This window comes from Mirounga leonina, unplaced genomic scaffold (genome assembly GCF_011800145.1).
Source record: "Mirounga leonina isolate KUSES-001 unplaced genomic scaffold, KU_Mleo_1.0 Mir_127, whole genome shotgun sequence".
Taxonomy (NCBI): Eukaryota; Metazoa; Chordata; class Mammalia; order Carnivora; family Phocidae; genus Mirounga; species Mirounga leonina.
In genome coordinates, this window is record NW_023270316.1 from 311,442 (window position 1) to 327,727 (window position 16,286).

A 16,286-nucleotide genomic window follows, 5' to 3' on the forward strand; every position below is an offset into this window, starting at 1 on the left:
GCTCAGGTGTTTGGGGAACAGGTCGGGGGTCCCAGGCTCAGCTCAGGTGTTTGGGTGCTTCTCGTGGATGCCTGGAGGCCACAGCATGGTCTTCAGGAGGAGTGATGTGGTCCAATGAGAAAGTCACGTGTCCAGCAGGTGGGGGTGACAGAAGCCCTAGGAAGCCGCTCGTGCAGACTAGCTGAGAAAGTGCCACCCGTGAGGACAGCTTCTTTTGCACCTTGTGCCCACACGTCCCAGCCACAGGGTGTGCATGTTAATGCTGGGTGGGTGACGCCCTGGCAGCTCTTTCTAAGATGGGGCTTTCCTTGAGGTGGTCTCCCCAGACCGACCCTGGGTGACCCCACAGGCCCTTGAGCCCCCCTGGCCCAGTGTCCAGGAACAGACATCTGCCGGTTCTGGCTTGGTGAGCAGTGGGGTGTGGACAGACACAGGTCGCCCAGGGGACAGGCTGGTCAGAGAGGGGGCATCAGACCCTGGCTTCTCCAGGGCTCAGTGTTGGCCCGGCTCTTGGGAACGGCTTCTGCTTCTTTGTGCGTTTGCGGGGGAACGGTCAGCCCTTCCCTGAGGAGGCTGCCCATGGAGTTCCTGCCCTGACCTGCGGCCCCTCCCAACGCTGCAGAAGCCTGTGGGAGCAGGTCCGTGTACGACGGGCCAGAACAGGAGGAGTACTCGACGTTCATCATCGACGACCCCCAGGAGACCTACAAGACACTGAAGCAGGTCATCGCTGGGGTTGGGGCCCTCGAGCAGGAGCACGCCCAGTACAAAAGGGACAAGTTCAAGAAGACCAAGTACGGGAGCCAGTGAGTATGGCATCTGGGTCGTAGGGGAACTCTTGGCAAAGGTAACGGGGAAGGGACTGCAAGGAACTTCCTGGCCTGAGCGTTACCCTGAAGCCACCTGCATGCACCCAAGAGGACTGGGGCAGCCTCCCCGTCTCCCTCAGAGCAGCCTTCCTGTACTCTCCGGTCTTCTGGACAGTGTCCCAGGGGCAGCACATCCCGAACCTCCTGTCTCCAAACCCTCCCGCCTCCAGATCCATTGCTTCCAAAATTAGGCTTTAATGGGCCAGAAGTTGCCTTTCTCTGGGCCACAGATAACACTTGTGTAGGGCAACTTTTGGCTAAGTCTTTCCTTTTCTTGGCTTGTCTGTATTTTTCACCATTTTTTATTACGAGGATCATATATCACATTTGAAGATAGAAAAAAAGTACTAACGTGCAGATTCTCCCCCATTTCCCCTTTGCAGGGAGCACCCCATTGGAGACAAGAGCTTCCAAAGCTACATCAGGCAGCAGTCTGAGACCTCCACCCATTCCATTTGAAGCAGGATGTCCTGTCCCAGGACGGTGCCCTGAGCTGCAGCAGGAAAGCCGCGGTCTTCGGGAAGGAGGGAACAGAGAAAGGACAATGGGGCAGGGCATCCACACTTCTGCAGCTCACCTGTGACCGGCGCCAGGCTCACGGGACCTCTGAGGCTCTCCCCGGGCCGTGTCTGTGGTTGCTGGTGCGCTGTGTCCACACTGGTGGCCGGCGACCTGAGCTGGCCTCTCTGGAAGGAGGGGCCAGGGACGCCGTGCTTTCTGCAGAGCTTGGGCTTCTGAGTCCTGTGCACTTTTGCTGGGCTCTGGTGCCCGCTCCGTGGAGCCCTGCAGCTCCCTCCTTTCACACACTCTGCTTCAGCAAGACCAGGACGCCGAGCGCATCGTCTCCTGTGAGCCTGCCTGCCGGCGGCCGCGCCCACGGGCCTTCTGGGTCCAGCCCTGACGTTGGTAGTATTCCTGGAGGTCAGTTTTGTGGCTTCGTTGTGTATCACTGCACGAAGATCCCAGTGTGAGGATGCTCTTGATGATTTGCAGGTATGGGGTCCGTCTGCACAGAGTACCTGCGGGGAGGAGGTTCCAGTCTGCTCTCGCAGACATGGGTGTCCCAGTCCTGTGGGCTGCAGACGCTGGCAGAGCCGGCGACGGGCCGAGCTTGTGTCCAGCCCATCCCCCTTCAAGCAAAAGTTGTTGCTGTTTTGCTGTCAGTGGAACTTCAAAGTAGAATCCACATTAGCCGCCCCTTCTGGAAGTTTGAGGAAGGTTTTTAAAATAGAAATGTGCATTATTTTCAAGCTGTTTTTCTTAACGTTTTTAAGGGGCCGTTTCTAATGAGCTCCTTGATATAAAGTACCTCGGAACATCTAGGCCTGTACTCGTCAAAGGGGAGGGTGCACAGCAAAGCAACGAAGGGAATGAGCTGCTTCTCTTGGAAGCCAGTGGAAGGCCCTCCAGAGCTCACCAAGGGACGCGAGGCCCTGAGCCGTGCAGACCCTGCAGCCCCCAGGAGCAGGGCTTTGCTGGGTCTCTGTGAAGCCCCTAGAAGCTGCCAGGCAGTGGTGGGTGCTTTTCTGTTGGGGTGGGGGTCCTGACATGGGGCAGTCAGCCTCCGAGCTTTGGAGAGCACTGTTCAAACATGCAGACCTTGTGCCCATCCCTGCTTTTATCTGCAAATACCGTCCTTCGGACTCTGAACCTTGGCAGATAGTAACATCACTTGTCACCAAGACGGTGGAGGGAAACGTTGCAAAAAATAAACTTTGGGACACACGACTATTAGGCTGTACCAAACTGCCATTTTTAACATGGATTTGTAACTTAATGTTTCTAAGATACTAATGATTTGCAATGTATTTTACTGGCCAATTAAAACAGATGTTTTATTCTTTCTGAGGACTGGTTTGATAATGGTGCATGTGGGAGATGGGTGCGTGGCGGAGCGGGGCATGTGGAGGCTGGATGACATGCTTGAGTGGCAGGAGAGGTTCAGCTGTGGGCCTTTGGAGCAAGCTGGAAACCATAGTGCTCTGTGGGATGGAAAGATGTGGGGTCGGGCACTCTGAGTGCGTCCGAGCGTGTTCTGCTGGGAACCTCCAGTGAGGATGGAGACGGGCATTGGCCCAGGGAGGGGAAGAAGGGCCCCAGCACGTGCTACTGTCTCCGAGACACAGTGGGCCTCGAGCTCCAGGACCAGTCACAGGCATCCGAGGGGGAGCAGCAAGAAAGGCTGTGGAGAGGCAGAAGTGCTGCTGAGGGCCCTGTCCCACCTGGACGGGTGGAGGGAAGGGGCTGCATGCATGGTGGGTGGCCTGGAGGAGACCTGCCGCCAGGGCAAGGACACATCGTTTCCCTATTCCTTTTTTCCATGTGGTTTTCACTCCGTTGCTGTTTTAATTCCAGCCTGATTCAGCTGTTAGGAAAGAATCAGGTGGTCTGGCTCTGGGGACACCAGGTTGGACTCGGGGTGGGGGGGGGTAAGCCCCTGCCTGGGGGCATGGACTCAGGGAGAAAGGTGCCATTGCTGCTTCCATCCGGCCCCTCCCGGCAGCGGGATAGCACTAGGGCTGGGTGGGGGCTGAGGGGTGCAGAGGGGGAGTCCCTGCCCACGAGGGCCCCAGGTCAGAGGCCACAGCATCAGTCAGCCAGGACGTGAGTGTCCACAGCAGGGCTTCGGGCGGCTCCAGGGAGTCTGGCTGACTCAGACACTTGTGGGACCCAGGGAAGTTCTGCCCCCGTGGGAGGACAGAAAGGAGAAAACCTCGAGGAACGTGGAACCAGATGCCCCTCTCCCAGGACCCCTCTGACAGGTCACAGTGGCTCTCGGGGCCTCAGTCTGTGTCCACCTGCTCTTCTCCAGACAGCCTAAGCGTCCTACCATCCTGGCCTTAGTCCTTTGGCCTCTCCCAGACCAGCAGCTGTGCACACGGGTACCTGGGCACCACGTCAGCGGCCGCACCAGCCCCTTGGCTGGGTGACCAGAGCCTTCCGGCATGCGGAGATGCTGTGAAGTGTTTTGGGGGGATAGATGTGCATGTGGAATTAGGGAGTCTCTTCTGCTTTGTTCTGAGTATTTATGATCTGCCAGTTGCTCAGGGAAAACCCCTACTATGATCTGTCTCCCATGGCCTTGGTTGTTTGGAGATTAAAAACGTATTCTGTGGGGATGCAGAGAAAGGGGAACCCTCCTGCACTGTTAGTGGGAATGCAAGCTGGTGCAGCCACTCTGGAAAACCGTATGGAGGTTCCTCAAAAAGTTGAAAATAGAGCTACCATATGATCCAGCAATTGCACTCCTGGGTATTTACCCCAAAGATACAAAAGTAAGGATCCGAAGGGGTACATGCACCCCGATGTTTAGAGCAGCAATGTCCACAATAGCCAAACTGTGGAAAGAGCCAAGATGTCCATCAACAGATGAATGGATAAAGAAGAGGTGGTATATATATACAATGGAATATTATGCAGCCATCAAAAGGAATGAGATCTTGCCATTTGCAACAACGTGGATGGAACTGCAGGGTATTATGTTGAGTGAAATAAGTCAAACAGAGAAAGGCATGTATCATATGACCTCACTGATATGAGGAATTCTTAATCTCAGGAAACAAACTGAGGGTTGCTGGAGTGGGGGGTGGGGTGGGAGGGATGGGGTGACTGGGTGATAGACACTGGGGAGGGTGTGTGCTCTGGTAAGCGCTGTGAATTGTGCAAGACTGTTGAATCTCAGATCTGTACCTCTGAAACAAATAATGCAATATATGTTAAGAAAAAAAAGAAGAAGAAGGAGGTAGCGGGAGGGGAAGAATGAAGCGGGGGAAATCGGAGGGGTAGACGAACCATGAGAGACGATGGACTCTGAAAAACAAACTGAGGGTTCTAGAGGGGAGGGGAGTGGGAGGATGGGTTAGCCTGGTGATGGGTATTGAGGAGGGCATGTTCTGCATGGAGCACTGGGTGTTATGCACAAACAATGAATCATGGAACACTACATCTAAAACTAATGATGCAATGTATGGGGATAATATAAGAATAAAAAAAACGTATTCTGGGATGCTACCAGACATTTTCTGTTAAGTTGTATTATGGGCTGAATTGTGCCCCCCAAATACTCATGGTGAAGTCCTGACCCCAGCACCTCAGACTGTGGCTGTATTTGGAGACAGGATCTTTAAAGAGGTAATTAAGGTCATATAGGTCACATAAAGTCATTGGGGTGGGCCCTAATCCCATATGACTGGTGTCCTTCTGAGATTAGGACACAGCCAACAGACACATGAAAAGATGCTCAGCATCACTCATTATCAGGAAAATACCAGTCAAAACCATAGTGAGATATCACCTCACACCTGTCAGAATGGCTAAAATCAATAACACAAGAGACAACAGGTGTTGGTGAGGATGCGGGGAAAGGGGAACCCAAATCTTGCAGTGTTGGGGGGATGCAAACTCTGGAAAACAGTATGGAGTTTCATCACAAGGCTAAAAATAGAGCTACCCTACCCCACGCCCAGCAATTGCACTACTGGGTGTTTGCCCCAAAGGATACAAAAACACTGATTCAAAGGGATACGTGCCCCCCTGGGTTTATACGAGCAGCCAGGATGCGGAAGCAGCCCGAGTGTCCATCGACAGATGAAGGGATAAAGACGATGTGGCATGTACACACGATGGAGCATTACTGAGGCGTCAGATCAGATTGTGTCACTTGTGACAACAGGGTTGGACCCAGAGGGTATCATGCCAAGTGAACTAAATCAGACTGATAAAGGCAAATGACCATGTGAGTCCACTGAGAAGTGGACTATAAACAACAAACGAATGAATAAACAGAAAGCAGAATCAGAGCCATAAACACAGAGAATCAACGGGGCGCGCGGAGGGCAGGGAGGTCCGGGGCTCCGGGTGTGGACGGACGCGGTCACAGGGTGAGACGGTGCCGTCAGGGAGGGCGCGGCCAGGTGACAGGCGGCTGCACTTGAGGTGAGCACAGCACCCTGTAGAGAGTTGAGACACTATGTTGTCCCCGAAACTAATGTCACTAGACTCAGAAGAAGACCCGAACAAACAGAAGATCAGGACAGGGACATGCAGAGGGTCGACCGTGGGAGGACGGGAGGAGGCACGCGCTGGCGGAGCGGCTCCCGGAGAGACCAGTCCTGGCGGCGCCCGCGTCTGTGTCGGCCTGGCCGCCCGCCGGCTGCGGGGAGCCAGCGTCCGAGTCTCCGTGGTGGTGCCTCGTGTCGGCCGCGCTCGCCAGCTGGCAGCTCGCAGCTGCCCGTCCACCCCCGACACCACACGCAGCCTCCCCGCTTGGTCGCCCGGACGAATGCCCGTGACCCCACCACTGCCGCTCCCGAGCCCTGGGCCGTTTGCCCGAGTTTGGTCCGTGGTGGCGTCCCTAAGAGGAAAAAGATTCTCAAAACGAGGAAATCGTCCAAAGGCTTGAGGCCGACCCCACAGCAGAAGTGCTCAGCATCCACACTGCCTGGGCGAGGGCTGATGAAGGCCTCGGAGGGAGGGCAGCCTCGGGAAGGGCTGCGCCGGGCTGACTTCTGACCTCTGACTGCACAGTGATGTCACAGGGGCCACTTGGCAACGGGGGCCCCCTGGCCACACTGGGCTGCTCGTCGGACAGAGTTGGAAGCCATGCGCTCCATCTGAGGGTGCGCTTGGGAGCCTGCGTCCCTCTTCTTTCCTGAAACCTGGCGGAGGGGAGGAGGATGGAGAAGGACGCGGCCACACACCGGAGGCGCCGGCTGGGCCCCGGGGCCCCTCCATCAGGGGTTGCCCCCAGACACCCCAAGGCAGGCAGCGAGGTGGCCGAGCTCCAGAGGAGCAGGAGTGTGGGCGGCCTGCATCAGAAGGGGGACCCTCCGAGCTGCCTCAAGAAGCTGTCCAAGGAGCCGGGTAGGCCCCCAGCGGCGTCCCTCCCGCCAGCCCGGCCCCCTTGCCCCTGCGGAGAATCCTAAGGGCCGGGCAGAGCATGCTAGACCCGGGGTCTGCCGGTGGCCGAACCGGGGGCTGGGACCCACTGAGGCGGCCACGGGAAGCTGTGCTGAGGTCGGGAGTGGGGCGAGGTGGGTTGTACATCCAGAAGGCCGTGGCCACGTGGAACGTCTCTGGTCGGTCCCGCTCAGGGAACCTGCCAGGCAGGGCCAGCAGTGAGCCCATGGGGGTAATGGACAAGGGATACGGGCCCGCTAACTTACACGTGGCGGTGCTTGCCACCTAAGCTCTCCCTAAACGCTCTGCCATGGGGGCCGGGCAGAACACCTAGTCCTTGTGTGAACCGTGAGGTTCTCCCCCCGGGCTCCCCAGCTCCTCTCCCCGGGGGGAGTTGGCTGAGAGATGAAGGTGACTGGTTCAGTCATTTGCTGGGCCCTCCGAGGTTCTGGCTCTGCTGGGAAGGCCACCCAGCTAGTGGCCCTTTACGAGGATGTTGGGACGCCGCGGAACTGAAACACAGTAAGTGGGAAATGGGGTTTGCTGTTCCAGCCCGAGGGGCGAATATCTGCTCTCTCGGTGTAAAAATCTCAGGAGGGGAGGAGGAGCAGGTGCTCACCGCTGGCTGGCGGCTGGGGCTGCTGCGAGCCTCTCCCACCACCTCCGTCCCGTGAACCCTCTGAGCAGGGCGACGCTTTCGCAGGCTCGCTGAAGAGGAGTGAAGCTTCCCAAAGAAGAGATCAAACTAAGTCTATGCAGGCAACATTGCAAATTGACCCACGGGCTGTCTGATAAGGCTGCCACGGGGCCGGCCACAGGAGAGGACAATCTCGCCCCCACCATTTCCCATACTCCCACCAGCACCGCTGGGTCTCCCCAAACAGTGTGAATGGCAGAGAGGCAGCCCCGTGGCACCCTGTCCTACCTCAGGTGACCTGGCAGCCCCACAGGACACCCCAGAGGGGTTCCACCTCCCGGAGACCACAGGGTGGCAAGCAGCAGGCTCACCAGCCGTGCACGGGGCAGGCTGCTCCAGGTCCCACTGTCCGCATGGTAAAATAGGACCAGAAGAGGGGGCCCTGCGGGTGTACACCAGCCGGGAGCAGGGGCGAGGAGGACACCGGAGCCCGGCTGCAAGCCCAGTGGGCGGGACGAGGGCCGGCTGGAGCACATCTGCAGCCTTGCTGTCCAGTCGGGCCTCAGGATGAGCCCAGTGTCAGAGGGAACAGCAGGAACCCAGCGGCTGTGTGCTAGGACCCTGGGTGGCCACGCATTGAGCCCACCTCCCCACCCTGGCCGCCTGCACAGGACGCCCCCGCGGACCTGCCCGGGCTCACGCCGCTGTGTCCACAGTGCCGGCCTGGGACCCTGGCGCTCAGGCCCGTCTTGCCACCCCTCCTGTGCGAGGGCACCCTTGCCCGCAGCCAGCTCTCCGTCCATCGCTCGTGCATGCTCAAGGGGGGGGTGTGTCCAGAGAGGAGGTGGGTGGGACCTGCTGAAGCCTTCAGCTGTGTGGCCAAGGTGAAGGCAGTGTCGTCAGGCCCCTGAAGCACCCCCACCACAGAATCAAGGCCTGTTACGAAGAGGGTCTTGGTCACTGTCGCTCCCCGTCCCCAGCCAGCTCCGCACCACCGTCGACACAATTTCGGATACTTGACTAGCCCGACCCCCAGCCTGTGCCTGCAGGCCCGCCGCCACCCACTGGACCCCAGGAGGCGGTCTCACAGCCAAAACGTAATCTGTAAGCAGTTTGAAGATAGCCACATCTCGGCTGAGGAAGAGAGGCAGCAAAGGGAACCTTCTGGAGACCCCGCTGCTCTGTCCTCAGACCTCACTCAGCTCCGGAGTGGCACACGTCAGCCCCCAGCCCTCTGCCTGCTGCACGTTCGTCGGCTGAGCCTTCCAGACTAAGGGGTCACTCACTGCCCCGATATGCTCAGAGCCCTGATACACTCAGGCGCTCTCTTAGAAGAAGGAAAGGGGCGAGACCTGCAGACACTTAGTATTAATCTCCTTCCTCTATGACAGAAGATGTACTGGGGGGTCTACTTTGAGGAAAAGAAATCACGTCTCTCTTTTTACTGATTCTTCCTTCTTGCCAGATACACATTATAGGAAGAAGCAGGTTCAGGGATCAGCCCCGGGTCTTCTAAATACACGTACACGCATGCACATGAGTGCCTACAGGTGGGGGCCTGCTGAAGCTTTTCCAAAAGAAATCAATTCTAAAATCCCTGCTAGAAAACTACTGCATCTGAATCACTCAGGTCCTGTTCTCTGAGGTGGAGACTGAGCGGCTTCTCCGTGAGGGATGTCTCGAGAGCCATTAAGTTCTGAAACGCTCTGAGGACCAAAGGCTGCACCCCCCACCCCGAGCCCTGCTCCCTCAGATCCCTGCCCGTTGCCTTTAGGGCTTTGTCTCGGGTAGCCAGCAGCGGCCTCGGCGTCTCTGAGCCTGTGTGGGTGCATCCAACAAGAGAAGGACGGAGGACCCCTAGTTCTCACCCGTAGGCGACTCACACGAGTCAGAGAGAAGTGTCCGGACGACACGGCCAAGGCCACGTGCCCTGAGCACCCAGGAGGCCTGGCTGAGATGACTCTCCCACCAAGGCAGGTCGCCTGGCATGGGGCAGGGGATCCCTGGCCCCAGGCCCAGGGCAGGATGTCATGGGAGAGCGCAAGGGCCAGCCACGCTGTTGGTCTCTGCCGAGAAGCAGGAGCTGTGTGCAGGCCGCCTCCCGGAGCCCAGCCATCACCGCCCCAGCCCACAGGTGTCCGCAGCTCTGAGATCTGTGAGCCGTCGGGATTCTGTGTGGAAATCCTCTGCGGTAACAGGGTGCTCGGAGGCTTCTCACCAGGCCTCCCGTCAGAAGGATGATTGAAGGCTTTGTCATTTCCCACCTGGCTGTACCGTGTCTGCATCCTGGGCCTGGGTGTGCGGGGCTGGAGGACGGGGGACCGAGCTGCTGGAGGGGAGGCGGCAGCTACCGGGAACCAGCCACCTCTACCATTCTGGGCTCAGATGCGGCCACCCAGAAATGGGACCTGGACTGTCCTCTCAGACTCAGCACCCGCAGGAAGGCCTGTCCGTCCTTGTAGGGCCAGGTTATGGGCCCCTCACTCCCCGAAGGGCTGGGCTGGGGTGCTGTCAGTCCTCACAGGGCCAGGCCACGGGCCCAGGGAGAGCTGATGGCAAATGCTGCTCCTTCCTCCCCAGAGTCCGAGGACCAGGGAAAGGACCTACAAGGTGACATTGAAGAAGCCAGCTGGTAGGTGGTCGTTGTCCAGGAGAGGTGGTTTTCAGACACAAGGATGACACAAGAGACAGTGGGGTGGGGAGCAGGCCCAGCCCCGAGGTCGACACTCGGACCCTGAAGGAACCCTGAGAAGAAAAGGTGTCCTGAGAAGACCCCAAGGGCTCAGGTGGGAGGGTATCTCAGGGCTGCGAGCCATCCCCGCCCCCCTCCTGCAGCCCCTGCAGCCCCTGCAGCCCCTGCAGCCCCTGCAGCTGGCCAAGGCCCAGACTCTTGGAGCAGGTGCCTGTCCTAGGCAGACATTTGCACTCGACTCTCCAGACCGCTGGGCATGCCAGAGGTCTCATCTGTTGGGGAAGGTCTGGATGTGCACCATTGGTGGACAGGCCCCCGGCACCACCACATCGCCATAGAACCTTCCTCAAGTAGCACTGCCTAGTCCTTGATGCCCAGTGCTGGACACCTCTGCCTCGTCCTCCAGCCCACCCACCCTCACACCCCCAGGCAGGAGGAAGGGCCTCCACACCCTGTCCCACGCTGCTCCACAGGGGACGTCCCAGAACTTTCCCAACACCCAAGGGGAGAAAGGGCCAGCCCGAAGCCACATCTCCATGGCGCCCATCCTGATCCATCGCCCCGCTCCTCCTACAGTCAGGCAGACTCTGAGGAAGACAAGCAGGAGAAGAATCAGGACGCCCTCAGAAAGTTGGACCCAGATGGTGGAAGGACAGAACCAGAGGTGAAGAGGAGCCACCCAGAGGCCAGTGGCAAGAGTGGGAGGGCTGGCCGGACACATGTCCGCTGTCCTCAGGTCCTGCTGGTATTTACCTATTGGGTGTCCTCCCTAGGAACAAGGACCAGAGTCCATCAAGCTGGATGACCCTCCAGGAAAAGAGGCAAGAGCCTTTGACTTTCTTAACAGGAAGGCCTGCCAGGCACAGTCCTGTGGGACCACCAGCAGGCTGTGGACACGTGGTCCTGGGGTCCTCTTGGCAGGGCCATGCTGCAGGCTGGACCCAGTGCAACCTCGACCCAAGAGACTTTGGGCCCAGCCCTGTGCTCCTGGCTGATGCTGGGCATCCTAACCCCAGCTTTCCAAACAGCACAGTTGCCAAAGGCATATGGGACCTGACAGGTGGCTCAGAGACATGCCCCCTGCCCATGCCCTGGTGCACTGGCCAGAGACCCATCAGAGTGGTGGTAGGAATCCCCACTGGGCACTTTCTGAGGGAAGGAGGCTCTCATTTTCTTCCCAATTGTGGGAGGGAATGGAGAAGGAGCTGGACCTGTTTTATCAGGACCTACGACAGTCCCTGGTGGGATCCAGGGGTTCATCCCCAGACACATCTGGCATTCTGGGCCGGCCCAGGTGGGCGGCAGCCCCTGGAGCTGCCTGAGGCTTTTGTGCCTCAGTGGGAGTCCTCACCAGCACGGGGCAGAGTGGGTACCAGGAGGCTGGTGGGCAGTGTGCAGGTATGGGCAGCTCCGGGCATTGCCTTGTGACCCACAGCCCTGGTTCTCAAAGGGGGAAGCCAGGGGAGACCCCAGGATCTCAGGGACCTGAGGGGGTGAGTAGGGAGAGATGGGAGGCCATAGTCCTTCCCTTCTCTCTGCCAGCACTGGCCATGGACACCTTGCCATCCACACGGCCAGCACCTCTCTGCCCAGCTCCTCAGGAGCCCCCACTGAGCACAACCACTATCTTGTGGCCCCAGTGGTGGTCATGCAGACCCGGCTGCCCCAGGGCCCGGAGCCCAGTGCCCCTCCCAGGAAGCCTCCTCTACTCTCCAGCTCACCCTAGCCTGCCATCCATACGTCTTTGGTTTCCATTCACAGAAACCATCTGTGTTTGTGGAGATTGATCTGGGAGACCATGCCGAGGAGGTAAAAGCCCTCAGACGACAGAGCCAGACCACCTGCCAGGAATGCTGGTGCTCAGGGCCCACGAGGCTTGTCCAATGAACCTGTCCCACAAGAATGTATTGTAGGCTGAGGCCAAGGCGGGCCAGCAGTGCCAGGAGGACTCTGGGGTGCTGAGGCCTGGCCTGGGAATCTGAAAGCCACCCTTGCCTCCTTCTTATCCTCCAACCTGCACGCATCCTGGCATCATCAGAGGGTCCAGGGCCAGGGTCAACCCTCACGGTGCCCATAGGCCCTGAGAACCTCTTCTGGGATCACACTGGGGTGATACAAAGGGCATAGGCTTGGGAGTTGGAGACCTGGCCTCCACATCTGGCTCTGCCAGTAAATACTCAAGTCACCATACCTCTCAGTGCCTCTGTTGTTTCATCCATACAATGGGGATCTTGGTAGTACCCACATTCCAGGGTTGTTCTGTAAAGCACTCAGATGGTGCCTATACCCAGAAAGCCTCAGTATCAGGTACAATCACCACCACCACCACCACCGTCAACATCACCAACATCACCACCAACATCACCACCATCAACATCACCACCATCACCACCACCACCACCATCAACATCACCAACATTAACATCACCACCATCATCACCATCACCACCAACAACACCATCACCTCATCACCATCATCATCATCATCATCATTCTCACAGTATCATCTTCTGTACAATGAAGGTGTTGACCAATGGCCTGTCTGGACCATCCAACACAAATGTCCTAGGGTGTCCTCCATTTCTCAGCTGTAGTGGGCAGCCATCTCTGGAAGTGTTTTGAAGTTCTATCTTGGAAATTTAAGCTCCTGCCTAGGGATTGTTCTTTTCCAGATTGCACCTCCTATCTCTTTGCACCCAAAACATGTGGTACAGTGAAGAATGCTGGCTACTAACCTTGCACAAGGCTATTTTAGGGGTACCACAGGTCTTAAGAACTCAAGGAGGGTCATCCAGTGACAGAGTTGGGATTACAGTCTGGAGGTCACAGTGACCCACATCAAGGGCACAATTTCTTGGTCAGGGTGCCCTAACTGGAAGTTTCTTTCCTTCCTTCCTTCCTTCCTTCCTTCCTTCCTTCCTTCCTTCCTTCCTTCCCTCCCTCCTTCCTTCCTTCCCTCCCTCCCTTCTTTCTTTTAGAGAGAGACACACACAGAATGAGAGAGAGCAGGGGAGGGGAGGGGCAGAGGGAGGGAGAGAGAGAGAATCTTAAGCAGGCTCTACACTCAGCATGTGAGCCCAGCGCAGGGCTTGATCTCACAATGCTGAGATCTTGACCTGAGCTGAAATCAAGAGTCAGACACTTAACTGACTGAGCCAGGTGCCCCCTCCCCCTCTTTGGAAATTTTCACTTGAGGGTGCCCCACCTTCTGGGAAGAGTCTCAGTGCCAGCACAGTCTCCATGCCTCCATCTGGTCCTTGGGCAGGTCTAGCAGGTCTGGCCTTGGTGGCTGTGGTTGATGGGTTGATTCAGCATGGTTCCCTGAACTGCTCCTGCCACTTTCCACAGGTGGTCACAGGTGCCATGCGAGAAGAGAAGCCGTCCCAGATGGACATGGGGGGTTTGTCAGAAGACGAGTGAGTGATGCGTGGCGGGGGGGGGGGTCTCCTCTACTGCGGTGTCCGGTGGGCCCACTGGGCCTCATGCTGAATGGGCAGAACTCCACTGCATGCACTCCTCCCTTCCCCGTGCGGGCAGACACCCAAGCACCGATGAGTCTGAAGGGGCTGAGAGGGGAGCGGTGGGACTTCGGGATGACCCTTACCTGGAGTCCTACTCACCACCCCCGCCAGACCCTTTCTCCCCATCCCATGAGCTGACAAATTGGCCAGAGAATGAGGCAGGAGAGGTGGGAGGAAGCAGAGAAGGAGAGAGGGAAGTGTTGCCATGTGGGTGGTTCCAGCTTCTCACTTTGGGGTTTCACCAGGAGGGAGGACCCATCACCGGCCAGAGCCTCTGCAAAGTGGGCCCCGGAGCTGGGGTGGGAGGCACATTTGCCCTGACTACCTACACCGTTTTATGGTGGAGACTGGGTAGGGCCAGCCAAGTTCCACGACATCCTCAGGCCATAAAGGGCGCTGGGAGCAGGTCGCTGTGTCACCCAAGGGCCCATGGATCTATTTTTATTTTAAGCAATATAGAGAAACACTAAGAAGAAAATAGCAATTTATCCAATTTTCCACTTCTCAGAATTAACTATATTAATATCTCGGCTTATTTGCTTAAACACTTTTTAAAAGAAAAATATCTCTAACAGATATTTAGATACAAAGTAAATTACTTTGTAAACCCGACACATGGTCCTTTTTAAATAACTGAAACACACAAGCCTTAGGTCCGCCAGGCCCCCTCTTAGCAACAGTGAGGATGGGGCAGGAGCACGTGGGCTCGGAGGCTGGACCTGGGACGCACACGACGCCCTCAGGAGAGGGGCTGGGGGTCTCCACAGGCACCATCTCCGCATCGCCCACTGCGAGCGCCTGCAGCTTTGGGGCCTCTGCTTACTTGGTGGTGTCATTAGAACCACCACCTTCCCCCAGACTTGTATGTACTGCGGGGGAGCTTCTGGGAGGACGGGTCACCCCTTGGCTCACACGGCCCCGCACTCCTGCCCATCTCTACTTACACAGGGGGTCTCCCCGGCTTTTGCTAAGATGCCGGCATTGTCCTGGCACACTTCCAGATCTAGGCTGAACGTAGGTGGGTCTTTCTTAAGCAGACCTTTATTTTTCTCATTGTTTCTTAACGGATGTGGCCATGGATTCAGCCACACTGGACGCAGCTTGGTGGCTTTGTTTTCTGCCCCAAGGGCCAGACAATCCCCAGTCCACCCACTTGGCCTCGTGGTCTCTGCCCCCCCGCCTGATGACTCTGCTGCCCCCAGAAAGCCTGTAAGCCAGGGCCAGCACACAGATCCAAGCCTTGGCTGCTGGAGGCCGGCTAGCCAGTGGGAAGGGGGCCTGTGGAGAGCCCGCCATGTGGGCCTGGCCTTCACGCCTGCTGGGCAGTATCAGGGTGACCTGTCTGTCCCGCTGCCCTGCTCACCTGCCATCTCCTTTTTCCTTAGAGCTGAGGCTTCTCCAGGCTCTCCCTCATCCTATTCAGATGGTGTGTTGGGGACCCATAGGCCAGCTGTCACTTATTGCCCAGTGGGATGCTTTGATATTGAGCTGTGGGGTCCCTGCAAAGGGAAGGGCGACAGCTGACTCGTCCCAGAGGCAGCTTTGGTTGGAAGTGGAGACCCCAGAGACCAGCCAGGAGGGAAAAGCACAGGCTGTGGTGTTCTGGAAATGAGCAGGGCTGGGTGTGGGGACAGCAGGAGACAGCCTGGCTTTGGGGCCAAGGGGAGCAGTTTGCTCAGCTGGTCTGGGAGGTCTTTCATGTTCAAGGGGCCCCTTCTTAGGCTTCCCAGCACAGAGCACAAAGGCACTGGGTGGGCTGGAGGAAGCTCAGGCAGCTGGTGGGAAGGCAAGCCCAGTTCTGCTCAGGAGTCTGACTGTGTGTGCAGGGCCCTGTCACCCTCCGATTGACAAACGCTGGGCCCCTGGGCTTGATGAGGGGGCACGCCTCTGGGGTGGAGGGGTGCCGCCTGTGGCCCTGGGCTCTGAGCCCGGGTGGGAGATGCCTGTCTCTCACCTGCTCTGCCCTCCTCTTGGCCTCTAGGACCAAGACCAGCTGGGTGTGCTGCATCCCTTATTCCACCAGAAGGAAGGTGAAGGAGAGTGTGTAGCGGCCTTGGAGAAGGTAGTTTGCACTGGGACTGGGCTGGAAGGCAAGGGGGCATCTGGAGGGAACAGGAAGCTGCTCTCCTGACTTCCCAGCCTCCTCAGTCCTGCAGTGACCTGGGAGGGAGGGACGGGGGGGTGGCGGGTGCAGACAAGCAGCCCTGAGAAACACCACTCAAACCATTTCAGGGCACTGATGACCACCCAGGTGTGAACCACTGATCCACTGGCTAAGGGACGATGCCATCTTTTAAAAAGACACAATAAAGTGTGAACGGAAGGTGTTCTCCTTCTCTGGTCTCTGTTGAGGGATCCCTATCTCTTCCTTCCATGCATCTCATTCCCTGAAATGTAACTGGGAGAAGGGAGGTGGGCTCAGTGACAGAAGGCTGAGCCTCCCAGGTCACATGAGCATGATGGCGGCCGTGATCACCCAGCCCTACCTTTCAGATCCTATGAACACCCAGAAACAAAGTCAGATCCCATGGGGCCCTGGAGAGGGCTCTACTCTCAGCGATGGCCCACAAACTTGGCCCCAAATGCACCTGGGGGGCCCCAGCCCCAGTGAGAGGAGCCCTTAGGGAGGCTGGGCGTGATCCCTGAGGCCCTGGGAGGTGAGTTTCGCC

General features: G+C 57.7%; 2 protein-coding genes across 5 annotated transcripts in view; both read left to right on the top strand.

Moving 5' to 3' along the window:
- The window catches only part of RASA3 (RAS p21 protein activator 3), a 111,636-nt gene extending 108,919 nt beyond the window's left edge, over positions 1-2,717 (top strand). For all 4 annotated transcript variants that reach the window (XM_035002995.1, XM_035002997.1, XM_035002996.1 and 1 more), the window contains 2 exons: positions 623-806; positions 1,253-2,717. In XM_035002995.1, coding sequence (XP_034858886.1) covers positions 623-806; positions 1,253-1,328 — 260 coding nt within the window. In that variant the 3' untranslated portion in view covers positions 1,329-2,717. The remainder of the gene's footprint in view (positions 1-622; positions 807-1,252) is intronic.
- A 3,827-nt stretch (positions 2,718-6,544) lies between these two features.
- On the top strand, positions 6,545-15,717 carry CUNH13orf46 (chromosome unknown C13orf46 homolog). Its single transcript, XM_035003777.1, has 9 exons — positions 6,545-6,760; positions 8,121-8,231; positions 8,454-8,622; positions 9,985-10,036; positions 10,673-10,760; positions 10,870-10,917; positions 11,858-11,905; positions 13,445-13,512; positions 15,599-15,717. Exons 1-9 carry the CDS (start codon positions 6,545-6,547, stop codon positions 15,663-15,665), a joined length of 867 nt encoding a protein of 288 aa, XP_034859668.1. The 3' UTR covers positions 15,666-15,717.
- The last annotated feature ends 569 nt before the right edge of the window (positions 15,718-16,286 follow it).